The sequence below is a fragment of the Malaya genurostris genome, chromosome 3 (assembly GCF_030247185.1).
Source record: "Malaya genurostris strain Urasoe2022 chromosome 3, Malgen_1.1, whole genome shotgun sequence".
NCBI classification, from domain to species: domain Eukaryota; kingdom Metazoa; phylum Arthropoda; class Insecta; order Diptera; family Culicidae; genus Malaya; species Malaya genurostris.
In genome coordinates this window covers 287,109,386-287,126,344 of record NC_080572.1, presented here as the reverse complement: position 1 = coordinate 287,126,344, position 16,959 = coordinate 287,109,386, and the positions used below count along the sequence as shown (strand labels likewise).

At 39.8% G+C, this 16,959-nt stretch overlaps 1 protein-coding gene across 3 annotated transcripts in view; it reads left to right on the top strand.

Moving 5' to 3' along the window:
- Positions 1-15,481, top strand: part of LOC131435199 (putative uncharacterized protein DDB_G0282129) — a 32,416-nt gene extending 16,935 nt beyond the window's left edge. For all 3 annotated transcript variants that reach the window (XM_058602839.1, XM_058602840.1, XM_058602838.1), the window contains exons 2-4: positions 4,622-4,771; positions 5,291-5,913; positions 13,987-15,481. In XM_058602839.1, coding sequence (XP_058458822.1) covers positions 4,622-4,771; positions 5,291-5,913; positions 13,987-14,357 — 1,144 coding nt within the window. In that variant the 3' untranslated portion in view covers positions 14,358-15,481. The remainder of the gene's footprint in view (positions 1-4,621; positions 4,772-5,290; positions 5,914-13,986) is intronic.
- Positions 15,482-16,959: the final 1,478 nt, after the last annotated feature.

Here is a 16,959-nt window from a genome sequence, read left to right as displayed (position 1 = left end):
TTTTTTTTGAGTTGGATCTCGTTGTCACCCTTTTTCTAGGGGGAGAGGAGCTTCCATTTCCCTTCTGCGAGGATTGAGGGGCACTTCGTTCATGCTTCGTCTCGTCATCCATTTCCGCATCGGTGGTATTGTTGTTGATTTCCGTCTTCTTTTCGTTTTGCCTATTGTTCGCAGTCTTGAGTTCATTGCTAGTTGCTGTAGATGCACCTTGTTGTACATTGGTTGCAATTGCTGGATGGTTGCAGGGTAAGTTGTTAACTGCAGCTGGTGTACTTTGTTCTATAGTGGATACTGATGGATTCGTTGAAAGGGATGCTTCATTGTTGTTGGTGGCTGTCACAGGTGTACTGGGGCTGCTTGGGGTTGGTGTGAAAAAAGCACCGTTGTCCTTTGGTATAGTTGTTTCCTTGTCAGGTTAATCACATGGCTTACCGTAATGAACAACTTTTTGGTAATCTTGACATGTGGCCATCTGATTGTCGTAGGTAACAAGTGATTTGCACGGGATTCTTGTATCCTGACCGAAAGTCACATAAGAAGGTATAGGCCTCTTCAAGCGCATGCGTAACAAATGTACGCCATTTAGAATACCGGGGAAAACGTTCTACTACTTTTCTTTTTCGATAGAGAGAATCTCTCCGTATTGGGACATGGTTTTACGAATATAAGGATCGATGACGCTTGAGAGAAGATCATGCACACGCACTTCTATAGCACTATCTTCCATATATACTGGAATGTTGTACTTAATGTTCTCGTGCTCTACATAGTGCACATTGTTATTGTCTTTTGCGAATTGAATTGCATCCAACTCTTTATAAAACTGGATGTAAACAACATTATTTGTCTTATTGCATTGAAGTAAATGCACACGTTTAATGTCAAGATGCATTTGCTCCTTAAGCAAACCTTCAAGTTCTCGCATCGAAGGTCGAATTTTGCACTGCCTGAAGTCAACAATTGTATTCTTTCGTGTCGGCGGTAGCTTTTGTTCGTTTGGTCGTTCTATTGTTCGCTACACAATACTGTACTTGGTTTCTTCTGTCCCGAACGTAAGCGGTTTTGTTTTATCGACTGAATTGGATGAGATTTGAAAGCGAACTGAGATTTATTTTATTTATTTTCCTCATTGATTTATTTTCATTCATATGTATACAAAAAAATTAAAACGTTACGTGTAACCAAAACCTCTAGATCACTAGACAAAGGCTTTACGCTTTTCTTATATGCACTAGTAACTATGAATACTTCCAATTTATACTTCAAGATGCCCGAAAAGTACTTGAAAAAAAACTAAACAGAGCACAGCATTAATTTCCAGAATTGTAACGATACACCTACGAATTCACAACACACTTATTCTAACGCACAAATGAATTAGACAAATACTTACATTTAGCAGAGAGTAAAAATTGGTCACCTGCAGGAGTACACTCGGTACGAATTACAATAACTGATATTAAAAGTCAACTGTGCAGGCTAGAATGAATTAAATGTGTCAATTTTAACATATTTTACCTACTCAGTTTGCACCCGAAAATGCATAAAAACCGTCGTTCGAGCACGAGAAAGACAAACAGGCGTCATGAGTTGAAACCAAACATTTCTGGAAACTACTAATTTTGAGTTATTTGTGTTTATTTCATACTACTGAAAATTTTCTCTTGAATTGCTGATCATATTTCCGATAGCATGGAGATAAAATTATGCTGTTTGGTTAAGTAAAGGAAAGAGGTTCGGTTGCCGGCACCCCACCGTAACTTTTGACAGAAAGCAGATAGCGTCATTCCGACAAATGTCATGCGGCACGTTCTTTTTATGCTGAATTGCGAAGCAAACAGTCGCTTGTACTTTTTGCTGCACTCAAAATAAATTTTAATTGCGTGAAAATCAACACAAAAGTTTTTTCTGACTTTTTGCCTTTCTCTATAGAAAGGTATTAGAATTGCTGGAAAACCCGACTTTCGAACGGAGCCTCGGAGACCCATAGTGTTATATACCATTCGACTCAGTTCGACGAGATCGTGTGTGTGTGTGTGTATGTGTGTGTGTGCACTTTTCGAAGATATTTGAATGCGCTCAATTTTCTCAGAGATGGCTGATCCGATTTTAACAAACTTGGGCTCGTTTGAAAGCTACTGTCGGGCCGTTGATCAAGTTCGAAGATCAAATGGCCGTGACTTTTGGTTCCAGATATATGATGGTATATGTGACGTAACCGACAAAACACGTTGATTTTTACCGCTCTTATATATATAAGGGTGCCAAAATTTTGGGATCACCTCTATTTTTGTTAAGCTCTAGTGCTCAAAAGTTTAAGCACTTCGAAAAAAGCCTTCATGCTAAATTTGAGCTAAATCGGACATGCTTAAGGGGTGCTGCCCGGTGGTAAAGGTTTGATAATTTTCGATCTTGAAAAAGCACCATAGGGGGGAGTACATGAAATTTCCAAAATCGAAAATTTTTTTTGATGCCAAAACTCTTAAAACTGCATAAAACATCGGACTTAGAAAGTCCCAAAAAGTCGACTTTTTCGAAAAAATTTTAAATCTCGACGTTTCATGCAATTCTAAGCCTTTTGGCATCAAAATTTTTTTTTCGATTTCGAAAATTTCATGTACTCCCCCCTATGGTGATTTTTCAAGATATATGAAAATTCCACTAAGTGGACTAAGAAGGCTTTTTTTTTAGATTAGCACCACTGTTCTCATACAAATAGGCAACGCAAATGTCAAGCATTAGTTTGGAAAAATGATGGTGACTGTGTGACATAAACACTGAAGCATGCTTTTGTGAACTACTCGAATCAATCTGAATCAATTGGTGTCAAAATTAGTATCAAAATTTATTTAATAAAAGTATGAAACATATTTTCATGAGACTGTTATGAAATAAGAGAAAGGCATTATCACACCACTAGGTGGATTAAGAAGGGTTTTTTATAGTATCATGAATTGAAAAGCATCAATCGGTAAGGTGAGTGGATTGAATATTTATGAGGTGAAATCGATCTATTTCGTGATTTAATACCGGATGCTATCAAAATTTTCGCAACCAAAGAATTTTTTTGTCATTTTCAAAATGTCAACCGATTTCGGGTTACCGGCACCCCATTTTTTTTCGACGAATCGAGGAAAAATTGTCAGAGATATGCAGGCTGCTGTCGAGACAAACATCTAGCTGCTCATACAGCAGATGCTCCGGCTAAGAAAAAACGTGGAAGACTGGCCAAATTAAAACCAAAGGTGCCACCATCCAGATATTCGACCAAGAGAGTCAAGACGAAATCACCATCAAACAATGAAGACATTTGTCAAAGCCGCTCTCAAAAAAAAAATCTTTTTTTGCTTTGAATAACTGCAGTATTTACTTATATTTTTCTATTTTTAGCAAAACTTCTTGGGGTGCCGGTAACCGAACACCTTTTTCAAAATGGCATAAATGGATAACAATTTTTTTTCAATCAAATGAATTAACTTAGTTTCTTAATCAGTTGTTAACCAGGGACTTTAGCTTTCCATAGATGTATAGATGTCTAGATGCTTAAAATAAAAGGGTGTCGGTAACCGAATACTCTCCCCTACAACAAGAGGTATTAACGATTGAGTTCTACCAATTCTTGTACAGGGTAAATTGTTAAGTCGTATTCACGGCAAAACCAGAAAACGCTTGGAAAAAATAAAAAAATATTGAAAGGAATTTCGTTCAATAACTGTTTACGACATGGAAACTGGATTGAAGTGGTTGAACGCTTGGTCAAAATAGTATACCCGCTAACAGATCGCTCCTCAGTCGTATATAGAGTTGAAAGAGAAGAGCTTTCTGCCAAGGAGCGTCTCAAAACAGTGTCACGTGCGAAGCAGACGAATAAAAAAAGGAAACCTATCATAGATTCCAAAGCAGGTGCTTTGATAGGGTGAATTAAAGAAATTTCAATCAACAACTCAGAAAAAAAATGAGCCGCTCTAGTCGATGACCAACATGCGGGCCACCCGCCGGATCTTCGTAGCCTGGGGTTGTTTCTCGCGGACCCACAGAAGGATGCGGCAACTTTTGAAACTTTTCCACGTCAGATTTCAACACCACCACCACGAAGAACTCCCATCAATGAGGGCAACCCGCCGGATCAAAGACTGAATGGTGTTTCCTGAGGACCCACATGGACAAGCCCTTGGCATCGTAAACCTAAATGGATTGTGCCTTAATAAATATATCTTTGAAAAAAAAACTCAGAAAAAAGGGACCACCAAAGCTGTTGTTGAAACAAAAAAAAAAGAATGGACTGTTTTTATGCAAGTAGGTCACTGTGTGAAAAAAGGCTATGGTGTGGTAATTTGTGATTCGATCTACACACGAGATCAGATTGAATTTGGAGCCTGATTTAAAAAGGACGATCCGAATTTGGAAAATTGCTGGAAAGTTGTTGTTGTGTTACGAAATAACAATACGTAAAGCTAGTGTCGTTCTAATAAGATATATGCTCTAGTTGATAGTGTCATGCAATGAAACTATTGCTGTAAACAATTGTAGAATGGTATAGTTTGATCCTTTCGCAAAAAAATTGTCATGATCAGTAATTTTAACGTTTCCTTTTTTTACTCTTATCTTTCATCCAATCCAGGTGCAAACAGTGGGTCGAGTTCTGCAATCGTCCCGAGCTGTGGAAGAAATACGACGAGAATGGCCCCGAGTACCTGTACAAGAGTTCTCGAATCTGCTCCGACCACTTTCAGCCGAACGACTTCAACAATCCAAATCTTTTCAGTCAAGGGTAAGTTGGCCTGACACGAGACATCGTTGTGTGTACCGTCGTCGTCGTCGTCGTCGTCGTCGTCGTCGTCGTCGATTCGATGGTGATTCGGTATGCGTGACCAACAGCCAGTATGGGTTGCCTTTTTTTTCTTTAAATTGCCAAAGACATTTCAAGCCCATGATGACGACACGGTCCGGCAACCTTATCAAACGGGCTGGCCGGCCGTTCGTTCGATCGGGATTGTGTCACCTGCTCGATAAATAGTAAGCTAAAGAAAACCGTACCACCATTTTTTTTGCACGAATCTGGCAACCCCAAAATCCGACCGGTGCACAGAACGACGTTGGTGACGGGACAAACTATGGGGTACCCAAAAATAGCTTTGGTATGTAATCGATTTTCTTATTCTTGTTTCTCTTTTTTTCTTCTTGGGTTTCGTCGCTTGACTCGGTTCGGACTCGGATATAACAAAACCAAACGCGGTCCTCGCTTCTGCTACCTGTGGTTGCCTTTGCCTGATGTGATGTGCGCCAATAGGTTGAAAAAAGGTTCGGTGCCAACCCTCTACCCAGCCAGTAAAGAACCAAAGAATCGCTACAGTATTGGCGGCGGAATAGGTGGCCTTAGTGGTCTCGGAGCTGTTAGTGGTGGTGGTGGAAGCGGCAATAATTCGCCTCCCAACAGCATCGACAGCGAGTCACTCATCACGCCAATGTTAGCGAAGCGACCGCTGTCGTCGCAGCCTTCAACGCAGCCGCAGCAGCAGCAGCCAGTTGCCAAGCAGCGAAGATCACTTCCTCCCGCCCTCAGTGCCAGTGCCACTACGAACAACAGTCATGCCACCGTGAGTGGCGCACTAGCCGGTCTGATTCAACGCCAGCAGCTGAAAGAGCAGCAACGGAAAGCGTTCGCAGCAGCCCTACAGCTCCAACATCGGCAGCAGGTACCGAATCCCCAACAAACACGATCACTGCTGGCCTCGCTGAAGCAAAAGCCAAACTCCAACAACAATAACAACAACCACATCAATAGCAACAACAATAATAATAACAACAACAACAACAACAACAACAGTACCAAGTTGGCAGCTGCTGCAGCACAGGAAAAGCTCGAAGATGAACGGGGGTACGGCATCAACTATGTGGACATGGACGGAGGAGGTAAGGAACAGACACGTGCATTCACGCACATTTTCTCGGTTGGTCGGGATTAAAGAAGCTTCTAGCATTCGCAATGTTTCGAAAAAACGAATTCACTCGCTCGGCTTTGCTGGAAATTTTAATTTCGATTCCTGTTCGATTAATAATTACATTCGAACGGTCCAGCACCACCAAACCTTGGCTGGCATCCATATTGCGTCTCAAGCTGGTGTTGGAACACATCAATTTTTTTTTGCGATGCGCGACCCTGGGTACACTCGCCTTGGGTCAGGCTCGGACAGCAGCAGCAGCAGCAGCACACCAACCGGTCGGTGATTTTTCGGTGTCCAACGAGTCGCCACGTCGCTTACTGTTGATGAAACTGCGCACCTTCCGACCGAACACTCCGATAAGACTCGCGTCACGGTGCGAGGCAAGGCGAAGAAGGTTTTGAACGGAGAACGACGGACACACGAAGCGGAAAGGAGTGTCCGGTCTCCGGGTCCAGTCTAAAGTGCTGCTGCTGCTGCTGTTGCTACTCTGCCCCGCTGGTATTTCGTTTTTCATGCTACGAAAGACAGAGAGAGAGGGGGGGAATTAGCACATCGGAAAGGAATGTGCTGAGAAGATGTAGTGGGCTGACTGACTTGGTGAGCGGTTTTATTCGGGGTTTTTTTCCCAAGGGCTGCTGCTGCTTGCCAATAGGAAATGTCGTTCTGGAGCAGTGGAACGATTTTAAGGTGGGTTTTTTACCCTTAAATTCATCGGTTTTTCCACTGCGTCAGGCCAGTCGACTGAACACGGTTCGTTCTTATTACGGATTTTGAAAAATGTCCTGCTAGATCCTGTCCTGTAACATAAAATTTTTTCAATCTCGAAATCAAATTACACAATGTTTAGTACTATCTAGCAACTTCCCGAAAATTCACTTTCATGCATAACCTCGTATCGTGTTTTGTTTGTTTTGGAAGGTCGCCTAGAGCAACATTACGTGAATTTGAATTAAACTTCTTCGATGCAGTGTAGCGAGGGAGAGAGAGAGAGAGAGAGACAGAGAAAGAGCAACAGCCAGCAGGGGAAATAGAAACAATAATAAAAACAAACTGTGAAATAATAATATGCATCTTTTATGTCGGATACATATTTGTGTGTCAGTAGGAGCAAAGCAAAGCAAAGCAAATACATTCGCACTCATACACGTGGTTTTCTGTTCTTAGCCGACGCCGTCGTCGCTGCCGAATGCGTGCGGTGTTTATGGGAAACGGCCACATGTTGCGAACGAACGAGCACCATTCCGCGAAAAATGTGCTACATACTTATGTTGGATTCTATGCGCCTCTCGGTCGGTACCTGCTTCTCTAGCCATTTTATTTCCGTTCATTCAATTACCAACCACACACATTCATCAGGTGGTCTGACGATGATTGTCAATATTCTCGAATCTCCACCCGCTTCTGACACACTGCTGTGTGGATGTATTGTCTCTTGTTTTTTATGCTGTTCGCTTTCACACTCGTTACTCACACTCTCGTCGTGGTTGGTTCCGTATATGTGTGTGTGTCTGACGGTAGCAGCAGCTGTGAGTTGACTGTCTCTATCTGTCTATCTATCTTGTTTGCTCCTTCCTGCTTGCGCGACTCCATTCGAGGTCACGGGCTTTTGATCTATGTTTAACAGCAAAGAAAAAAAACGCAGATGGAACTGTACAGAGCTGCAAAAAGTAATGTATAAATGTGAGTACAACCAAAACAGAACATGAGAAAAATAAATTCAATACATCGCAGTGTGCTGTGTTAACACCATGGTATTTCATGCGTTGGGAGGACAATTTTGAGAGAGACGAATGTAGGAATCAAAACAAAATCATAGAAAAAATGTGATTATTGTTGATTGTAATGCAATCGCTTAGAAGATACAGAGCATTGTTCAGTAGGCTAGGACTGTCACGAACCTAAGGAAGACTCAGTGCGTAGACAGTTCAATTTAAACTGCCACTACCACTTAACATTTCAACTAAGTTATTAATTATTCTTTAAATTTTCTTTTATTTACTATTGTTGTTTCCATCGGATACAAAATCTAAATGGACAATTACAGGGTGGCAAGTGACCGGGAAATTCGAGAAAAAATCGGAATGTTTGTTTCACCGGGTAAAAGCCGGGAATTTTGTTGCAAATATGGGCTAAATAGTACAAGCTCAAATCTCGGTTGATTTTCCATTAGGGCGTATAAGCAAGTGACAGTTTCTTTTTAATCACTCTTTCTTTCGATTATTTTGATGTGATTAAAAAGATTAATTATCACTATTCTGTTTGAAAGTCGAATGTTTCGGGCATCATTTCATGCAAAGAGTTGGGTGATAAACGTGGAAACCGCTTGATAATTAATAGAAGAGAAAATAAACAAAGAGAAACTGTCACTTGCTTATACGCCCTTTTGAAAAATTAACCGAGAAATATGAGTAACAATGTTCAGCATTATGATTTTTTTATTCATGAAAGTGAAAACTTGGAGACAACGCCCAATTTTGCGTTCTTGATTTTTTTAATATGAATTGGTATTATTTGTTCACTGCAAATGATATATTAATCTGCTAGATCCAAATCGACTGTAGAAGGATTTCTCATAGAAGATAGACTAGTTGGGCTATTTTGAAATAAAACTGGTTAGAAATCAGTGGATAGTTCATTATGAAGAACTCGTATTTTCTGAGAATTTTTCTGGTTATTCCACGAGAGATGCTAAGCATTCCAAACTCCATTAATAAAAACCCTTTTTTAAATTCACCTAATGTTGTAATGATGCCTTTCTCATATTTCCAAAAATATCACAAGAAGATTCTGTGAAGAAATTTGTCTTTCAATTTTCAATAAATAAAAAACTTTCTTTGGGTATAAACTAATCTAATAATAACTATATATAAGTAACTAATATAGCCTACAAATTGAATCAGTTTTAAATCAAATCTAGAAGAATTTTACCTTTTCTTGCATCGTCGCTCTAAATGACGGTGTGCAAATTTAAACACACTTGACCCTATGAAAGCATCATGAAACTCAATAGCAACCTATGGGACTACGAGATTTTCTATTTTATGATTGATATTATTTGACACATACTCACACAATATACACACTTAGTCTTCCGGGCCAATTTTCACTAGTCAATTTTTAAAGTGATTGTATAAACTTTCTATATGAGAAAGGCAATAAGTGTACTTTTATAAAAAATCATCGTTATCATGATTTTTAATAACACTAACAAGTAGGTACACATTGAATTTAGTATTTTCATTTTTTTCACCTGAAAAATATAAATTTAAATATGTCGCACGTACCAACGCGTACCAGTTTTGCATTGTCATTTTGAATGACGATTTGAATGTTTTCACACTCATCGCCCTATAATTTCGGAACCGAAAGTCGGATCTGGATGAAATTGCACAGTATATTTTAAGGCAATGAGGACTTTAATTTGAATCATGAAAATCGGTTTAACCATTGCTGAGAAGTCGAAGTGAGTTCCGTTTTTGGAGCTCTTTTTTCATTATTATCGGTGCTTTCGGAAGCGGAGACCGGGCACTAGTAGTCCCAAAGTAGTTTTATATATTCACTACCTAACAAGATCTAGACGAATTTAGTAGTAAGTTTCATTAAAATGTCCCGTGTTGGCGGTTCAATGCATAGGACGCTGGTCTTACAAGCCAGTTGTCGTATGTTCGAGCCCCGACCTGGAAGGATTCTTAGTGTCAGTAGGATTCATAGTACTAGCCATGCAATGATTCTGTACACTAAGAATCGGCTGCGAAGTCTGTTGAAACAGAAAGGCTAAATTCCACCAAAGTAATATAATGCCGAGACTTTGACTTTGACTTCATTAAAATGTGCACCCCGTTTCGCCATCGCTTGTGAAAAAATACTCATGAAATTGAAAATTTTCGCTAATCGCACTGTAATACCGGAACCGAAAGTCGGATCTGGATCAAATTTTCGGGGACTTTTTAAACAATTTCAAGACCTTTTATTTGTTTCTTAGTTTGTGAAAATCTGTTTAGAAACAGCCGAGCAAATTGAGTGCGCATTTTTTCATAAATCCCTAAAATTCCGGGACCGGAAGTCAGATCTAAATGTATGAGGCCATAAGACCTTTCATTTGAATTTGAGTTTGTGAAAATCGGTTCAGTCATCGCTGAGAAACGTGTGTGACTATTTAAACCGGACACTTTTTGGAGGACTGAAAAAACATGAATTACAACTAGGTTTTTATTCAAGTTATCTCTGCCATTGTGTATATTCAACCTTCAGCTACAATTTCCAATTTGTGATTTGGAAAAAAAAAATGCATTGATTTTCGTACCAAGTCGCGCAGAAGTGACCAACCCAAAATCCAATATTTCTGGAACCGCGGAACAAAACCGGACTCGTTATGGAGCAAAATGGACTAGACCTTGTTTACCTTACCTATCAGCCTAGTTCTGTGGTGTATTTTGTTGTATCTATCAAACGTCTCCATGTAGTTCCGCTCTTCGCCAACCACTCAAGACCCGGATACTTCGTGAATCCTCCTTCATTTGATCGATCCCCTTGTTCGCTGTGCTCCTCTTTTTTGTTGCTACTTTAACTGGGTTGCTGTTCGGCATCCTAATGACATGCCCAGCCCAACGTAGTTGACCAATTTTTGTTCTCCAAGCAGCTGTTGCAGTTCGTGGATCATATGCCATCTTTACGTTCCGTCTTCTATCTGTACTCCGCCTTTGATGGTCCTCAGCACCTTTCTTTCGAAAACCATAAGGGCGCGTTGATCCTATGCCGAAATAGTCCATGCCTCGTGCCATTGCGTGCTTCACTCATTCGGAGAGGTTTTCGGAGTCCAAAGTACGCACGATTTCCAGCCTAAATACGCCTCTGAATTTCTCTGCTGGTATCATTATCGGCGGTCACCAGTGAGCTCAAATACACAAACTCATCAACCACCTCGATATCGTCACCGTCTACCAATATTCGTCATAGCAAACTTAGTGTTTATTTAGAGCCTCAAGTCTTCTCAAGCATTTTGTTTTCGAAACATTTATTACCAATTCGATACACCTAGCTTTAGCTTTCAGTCCGATGTATGTCTCCATCATCTTCTCATGGTTACGTGTTGCAATATCAACGTTGTCAGCGAAGCCAAAAAGTTCTATGGACTTTCGTAAGATCGTGAAAAATCCTCACTCTTGGAAACACACCTTTCAAAGCAATATTGAACAAGAGGCAAGAGGGTCCATCACCTTGCCGTAGCCCTCTACGAGTTTGGAAGGGACTCGAGAGCGTCTCAGATATTCAGATACATCATTGCTTTGACCATAATCTGCCATAGCAGTTCTCGATCGACTGCCTCCACCTGTCGATCAACCTGAAATTTGTTCATGAGAATGTTATCTACTTGAGCGATTCTCCTTCTCATAGAACTTCCGTGTTTCATTTACGGGGTACAGTTGTTCCATCGATTCGCGATCACGATCTTCTTCTGCGTCTGTCTATATCAGTGATTCCCTAACTGCTCCCTACAGCCCACTAGTGGGCATTAGCTTATTTTCAGTGGGTAGTGAACTCAAAGTTGTTAAAAGGTTTTTCTGAGAAAGACCCTGAGTAAAATGTATTCATGACAAATTTATATGGACATGTGGGTAATATATCATTGCGAAAAACAATTTCATTCCAATCTGTCAGTTGCAAAAATGATGATTAGTGCATCCATCATTCAATTCTTGTGAGATTTGTGAGAAAGAAAACGAAAATAAGAAGATGAAAATTTAAGTGCTGTTACGACCAAGAATTGGTCAAATAAGAATGAGTGTAAATAGTTTTAATGTTTCATTAGAAATTCATATCATGTTTATATTCCAAATTCAATTCATACAAAATACAGAAAAAAATTCAGGTCCATATTCAGAATCAGAATGTCAGAATGATTTTCAGAGTTCGAGTCCAAAATCTTGTTCAGAATCGTAAGGTCAGATACAGAATTCAGATTCATGTTCGGAATTCAGGTCCAGAATCCTGCTTCCCGGTTCAGAATTTGGGTTTAGATCCAAAATTTCTGTCAGGAATTCAGACCCAGAATATAGTCCTGGGATCAGTACTCATGTTCAAAACACAACAAAAACCGATGTATTCCTGTCAGGAGTTTAGGTCTACAAGCCAGGTCCAAAATGCAGGCCTAGAATTTGGATCCCGATTTTCACTGAAGAATCCAGGTCCATGTTCTGAAACTAGGTCTAGGATTCAGGTGAAGAGTCAAGGTTCAGGATCTAGTTTCATGATAAAAAAATCTGTCAGGAGCTGATCCGGGGTCAGAATTCCAGGATTCTTGAACGAAAATCGGGATCCGAATTCTAGGCCTGCATTTTGGACCTGGCTTGTAGACCTGAACTTATAGGTTTTCGTGTGTTTTGAACATGAGCTCTGATCCCAGGCCTAGATTCTGGGTCTGAATTCCTTAAAGAAATTTTGGATCTAAACCTAAATTCTGAACCTGGAAGCAGGATCTGAACTCTGGATCTGATCTCAGGATTCTGAAAAAGATTTTGGACCAAATCCAGGTCCAATTAAATTCCCAAATCCGGATGCAGGATTCAGGTTCAGGTGAAAAATCTCTGTCAATATGGAACTGGCCACGAATCTGAGCCCAATTTCAGGATTCAGATCCAAACTAAGGATTCCGGTCCAGAATCGAAGTCCCGATTTTAGATTCAGAATTCAGATTCTGCACTCAGATTACAAATTCATGTTCCTAGGTTAGATCAAGTTACTTAATTCAGGTCCAGGTTCCAATCATAGTACGGAATCCTGGTCTGGAATTCAGATCTTGGTTTAGAATCCATGTACAGATTTCTGAATTAGGATCCAAGGTCAGAATGCAGGTCCAGAACTCAGATCCAAAAACCAGATCCTTAATTATGCTTCAAAATTTTGACCCAGAATCCAAGTCCAGAGTCATGTCTGAATCCAGCTTCAGGTTCAGAATTCAAAACCAAGATAAAATTCCAGGTTAACGATTCTGGTGCATTCCCAGTATCGGCGTTGTATGTTTTGAGTATAAATCTTGTTTAAAATCCTGAATCCAGCTCCAGAAACCTGCTCCAGATTTAGACCCGAAACCTTTATCGAGAGTTCAAACCTGATTCAAGTCTAGAATCCATATCCATGCTCAGTATCCAAGTGAAGATTTCTGTCTCAGGTTCAGAATCTCTGTCTGGGAATTCTGGTTCAAAAACTATGTCCAGACTATGAGATCATTATTCTGATCCAGAAACCTTGTCGGATATCCAACTCCAGGGTCCTGGTTCAGAATCCTGGGTTAGGTTCAGAATCTCTGTCAATAATTTATGTTCAAGTTTAGAATTGAGGAATCCTAGAGAACTCATGTCCAGAATCCAATTCAGGCTCACAGTTTAGTTCCGGAAATTCTGTCAGAAGCTCAGAAAACAGAATTCAGGCGCTGAATCCAGGTCCAGAATTTAGGTTAAGATCGCTGTCAGGAGTTGAGATTCGCAATCAAACTCCAGGTCTAGAATCCAGATCCATGTTCCGAATATAAGTACTGAATTCTACTTTAATATCAGAATCCATATCCGGATAACGAATCTCTTTCAAGAATTCAGGTTCAGATTCAGTATTCTGATCCAGAAACCTTGTTCAATAGTTCAATATTCTAATCCAGTGTTCAGGACCAGAATCCAGACCTAGATATCGTTTAGTTATTACTGGGTGAGAGGACTTGGGAGTTTTTTTTTAATAATCATAGAACCAAATAACAGTCATGCACATTTTTATCATCAAAACTTCATTTTTGTCGTAATTTCTCCTGTGGAAAGTCGTCGCTTATTTTCAAGTTCAATTTTTATGTATAAATTACAAAAGTGCCGATTTTCCCTTATTGACAATTTCGGGAATAACTGATGCACTTAAAATTGAGAAGTGACATGAATCTCATAGCAATTCTTCTCTTTTCGAAATTTACACTGACCGTTCGGTTAGCGATTGTTCCAACAATTAATCAACAACCCTGGACTACCAAATTAATAGGTTATGATCTACCGTTCGTTCACAGATTCCACCGAGTACGATTCGGGCTTCCAGAATGCCGTGGAAAAGGAACTGGCGGCCTACAAACAGCTGCAGCAGATGAAGGCAGTGAAAGCAGCGGCCGCCGTCATTCCGGCATCGCTCAAGTCCGAGTTGACCGTAACGCCGGCCGTTAGTCACCTGAACACCAACAGCAGCGCCATCAACAACGGCACCAGCAGCAGTCACAACAACTCCAACAACACACTGAATGGTTCCATGAACTACAAGGAAAAGTACGAGCAAACCCTGAAGGAACTGTTTGCCTGTCGCAAGATTGTCAAGAACCAGAACAATGCCATCAAGCAGCTTCAGGGTGAGATCGACTTCCTCAATCAACTGTTGAAGGAGAAATGATGCTCTTCGGTCACGGCTGGCAGGGCCAGCAGCAATAACGGTGGTCGGGTGCCAATGGTTTTCTAGATTCTATCGTGAAGGAGTGCAGGAACCTTAGCTGAAAATAAGTTTCAAACTGTATTATAGTGTGTTTAGTTGGTGTAAACAATCTGACCATAATCTTAGAAATTGGTTCAGTGCGCAGATTGATATTTTACTATCTGTCCTTTTTTTTCTATCGTGCCAGTAAACAAAGTTTTATTGTAATAGGATTGAACTTCTTTGCTGTACGACACGCTAGAAGATTCACTAGATGTAGTTACCATTTTAGTACTTTGTAGTGTTCAAATTTTTGATTCAGGTGAATTTATTTACGGTTGAACTAGCATCGGTGCCAACAGTCAATATTCGTTCACGAAAAGCTTGCAAAAAACATTCCAACAGTGAACAAACTGTCAGGCACTTGTCATCTCCCGGCGCATATTTATAATAGATTCTTTTAGATTAGCATGATTGATCTTGTTTTTAACTTGTATTCTATGGATCCAATAAACCGCCTGCTGGAACAAACATGAAACCCCATCGCCCCGTAAATTAGCACACGTCGAAAGGTCCAGTCAGTTCGAATCATTATGATATACATACAATTAAAACCCCTTAAAAAACAAAATTCAAATAACTTTGAGATCAGTTATACGAGAACACAAAACAGGACAAGAAATACGCCTTCAAAAGTACAGTTAGTGTAACCTAGAAAACATTTATACGAAAAGCAACAATTATTAAAACGCTACAAAGGGTTTCGAATCGACAAAACATTTGATAAGATCTAGTTGATAAACATGTACATGTTAATGTTAAATATATAGATTTAGATTTAACCTCGTTTCGATAGTCACACAAAACAAAACAAAACAAACAAAATAGTATGCAACTAGTTACGATTGATACACGTAAATCTTAACATGTTTGTTTTTTTTATCTGTAATAGAGAAAAAAGATGTAAACCAAAACAAATGCCAGCATTATTTAAGATTGATTGACTAAGCCGAGAAGAGTGTGGGATTGGAGTTGAATATAAGTAGTCGTTTAGAGTGGAAACAAAGTGGAACAAAACCAAATAAAATGATTTGACGAAAATTCAATCGTTGTAGTATTCATTTATTACCGGGAAAACTAGGGTTGGTTGTGAGATGCGATAAATAAGATTCAGGAACGGAGAGACCAACAAGACCTAGTACCGAAAATAGTGGTCAAAGTCTCCAAAATTTCACTAACGCACTTTTCTCCGCAACGGCTCAATCGATTTTCTCAAAATTTATTGTCAATTTTTGAATTTGATCAGGATCTAGATTCCGGTACTGGAATTAAAGGGCGATGAGTGTTTGAAATTTCAAGCCGTTGTATAGTGCGACGATGGAAAAAAGCAAACATTTTTCTAACGTGGGCACAATACTTCCAATTGGTAGGTCATGTTAGTTGATGATCATACGAATCGACTTACCAGTATATACCAGTTCCTGGAATCCGGTCCCGGAAATACCGGAGATTGTGTCCAAAAACTGCAAAACAGTACATTCCCAGTTTCAATTTCATTAGTAGTTTTTTTTTCAAGAATACCACAGTAATATTACGCCTTAAGGACTCATCCTGTTCACCATTTAAATTTTTTCATTTTGAAATTAAAATTACGTCACCTGTAAAATTCATCTTTTTTTCTGTGCATTTCACGAGATTTTCCACTTAATTCCAACGTAAATCATTTTTTTTACATTTCGCATTCAGCTCATCAGTGCGTCAGCAGTTTATGTTGAACTGCTAACGCCACCTAACGGTTCAACATAAACCGCTGAGCAGACGTAAAGTACTGCTGACGCACTGATGAGCTGAATGCGAAACGTAAAAAAAATGAAAACTAGTCATGTGCACTTTAGCACAAAACGGTAGACATGAGGTACCAAACCCCTAAATGACCAACGTAAATTTTTATTTGATTGTAAGTTTGTGAAAATCGGTTCAGCCACCTCGGTGAAAATTGAGTTAATTTTTTTTGCACGTATCACCATGTAATTTCGGAATTAGCTAAAAAGTTGGTTTTCAAAACTATTTAGGCCCTTTTTACTTTCATGTCACTCACATATCACTCCATTGGATTCTATCTTTTACCGGTATCACGAATAGTGTTTCAAATTCGCGGCTTCGATGTCGTAGCACTGCAGGAACTCGCTATTTTTTCTCAGAAACGACTCACATTCACTTGCACTTTTCACCGTGAAGAGATACCGGTAATAAGTACCTGCATGATCTTTCTATTTTTAGCTGCTCGGCCATTAATTGAAATTGACCGTCAATGTCAGCTTCCCTTCTCGAGTAACCTAGATAGCCGTGCAATGTCGATTGCGGTTCCCAACTGGTTAAAAGTTCACCAAACAGGTAAGCCGTGTGGTACGGAATTATTTCAACCAAGAATTGATCCACTGGTTTCCTGTTCCATGTCGTAAAAGGCCACTAAAACGGGGGCTCGAATGTTTGTGTGTTTATTGTCCAGTAGTGTAAGATAAGACATCATTCAATAATTACTACCTCCGATTTCACCGTTCGCATCTACATTCTTATATCTAAC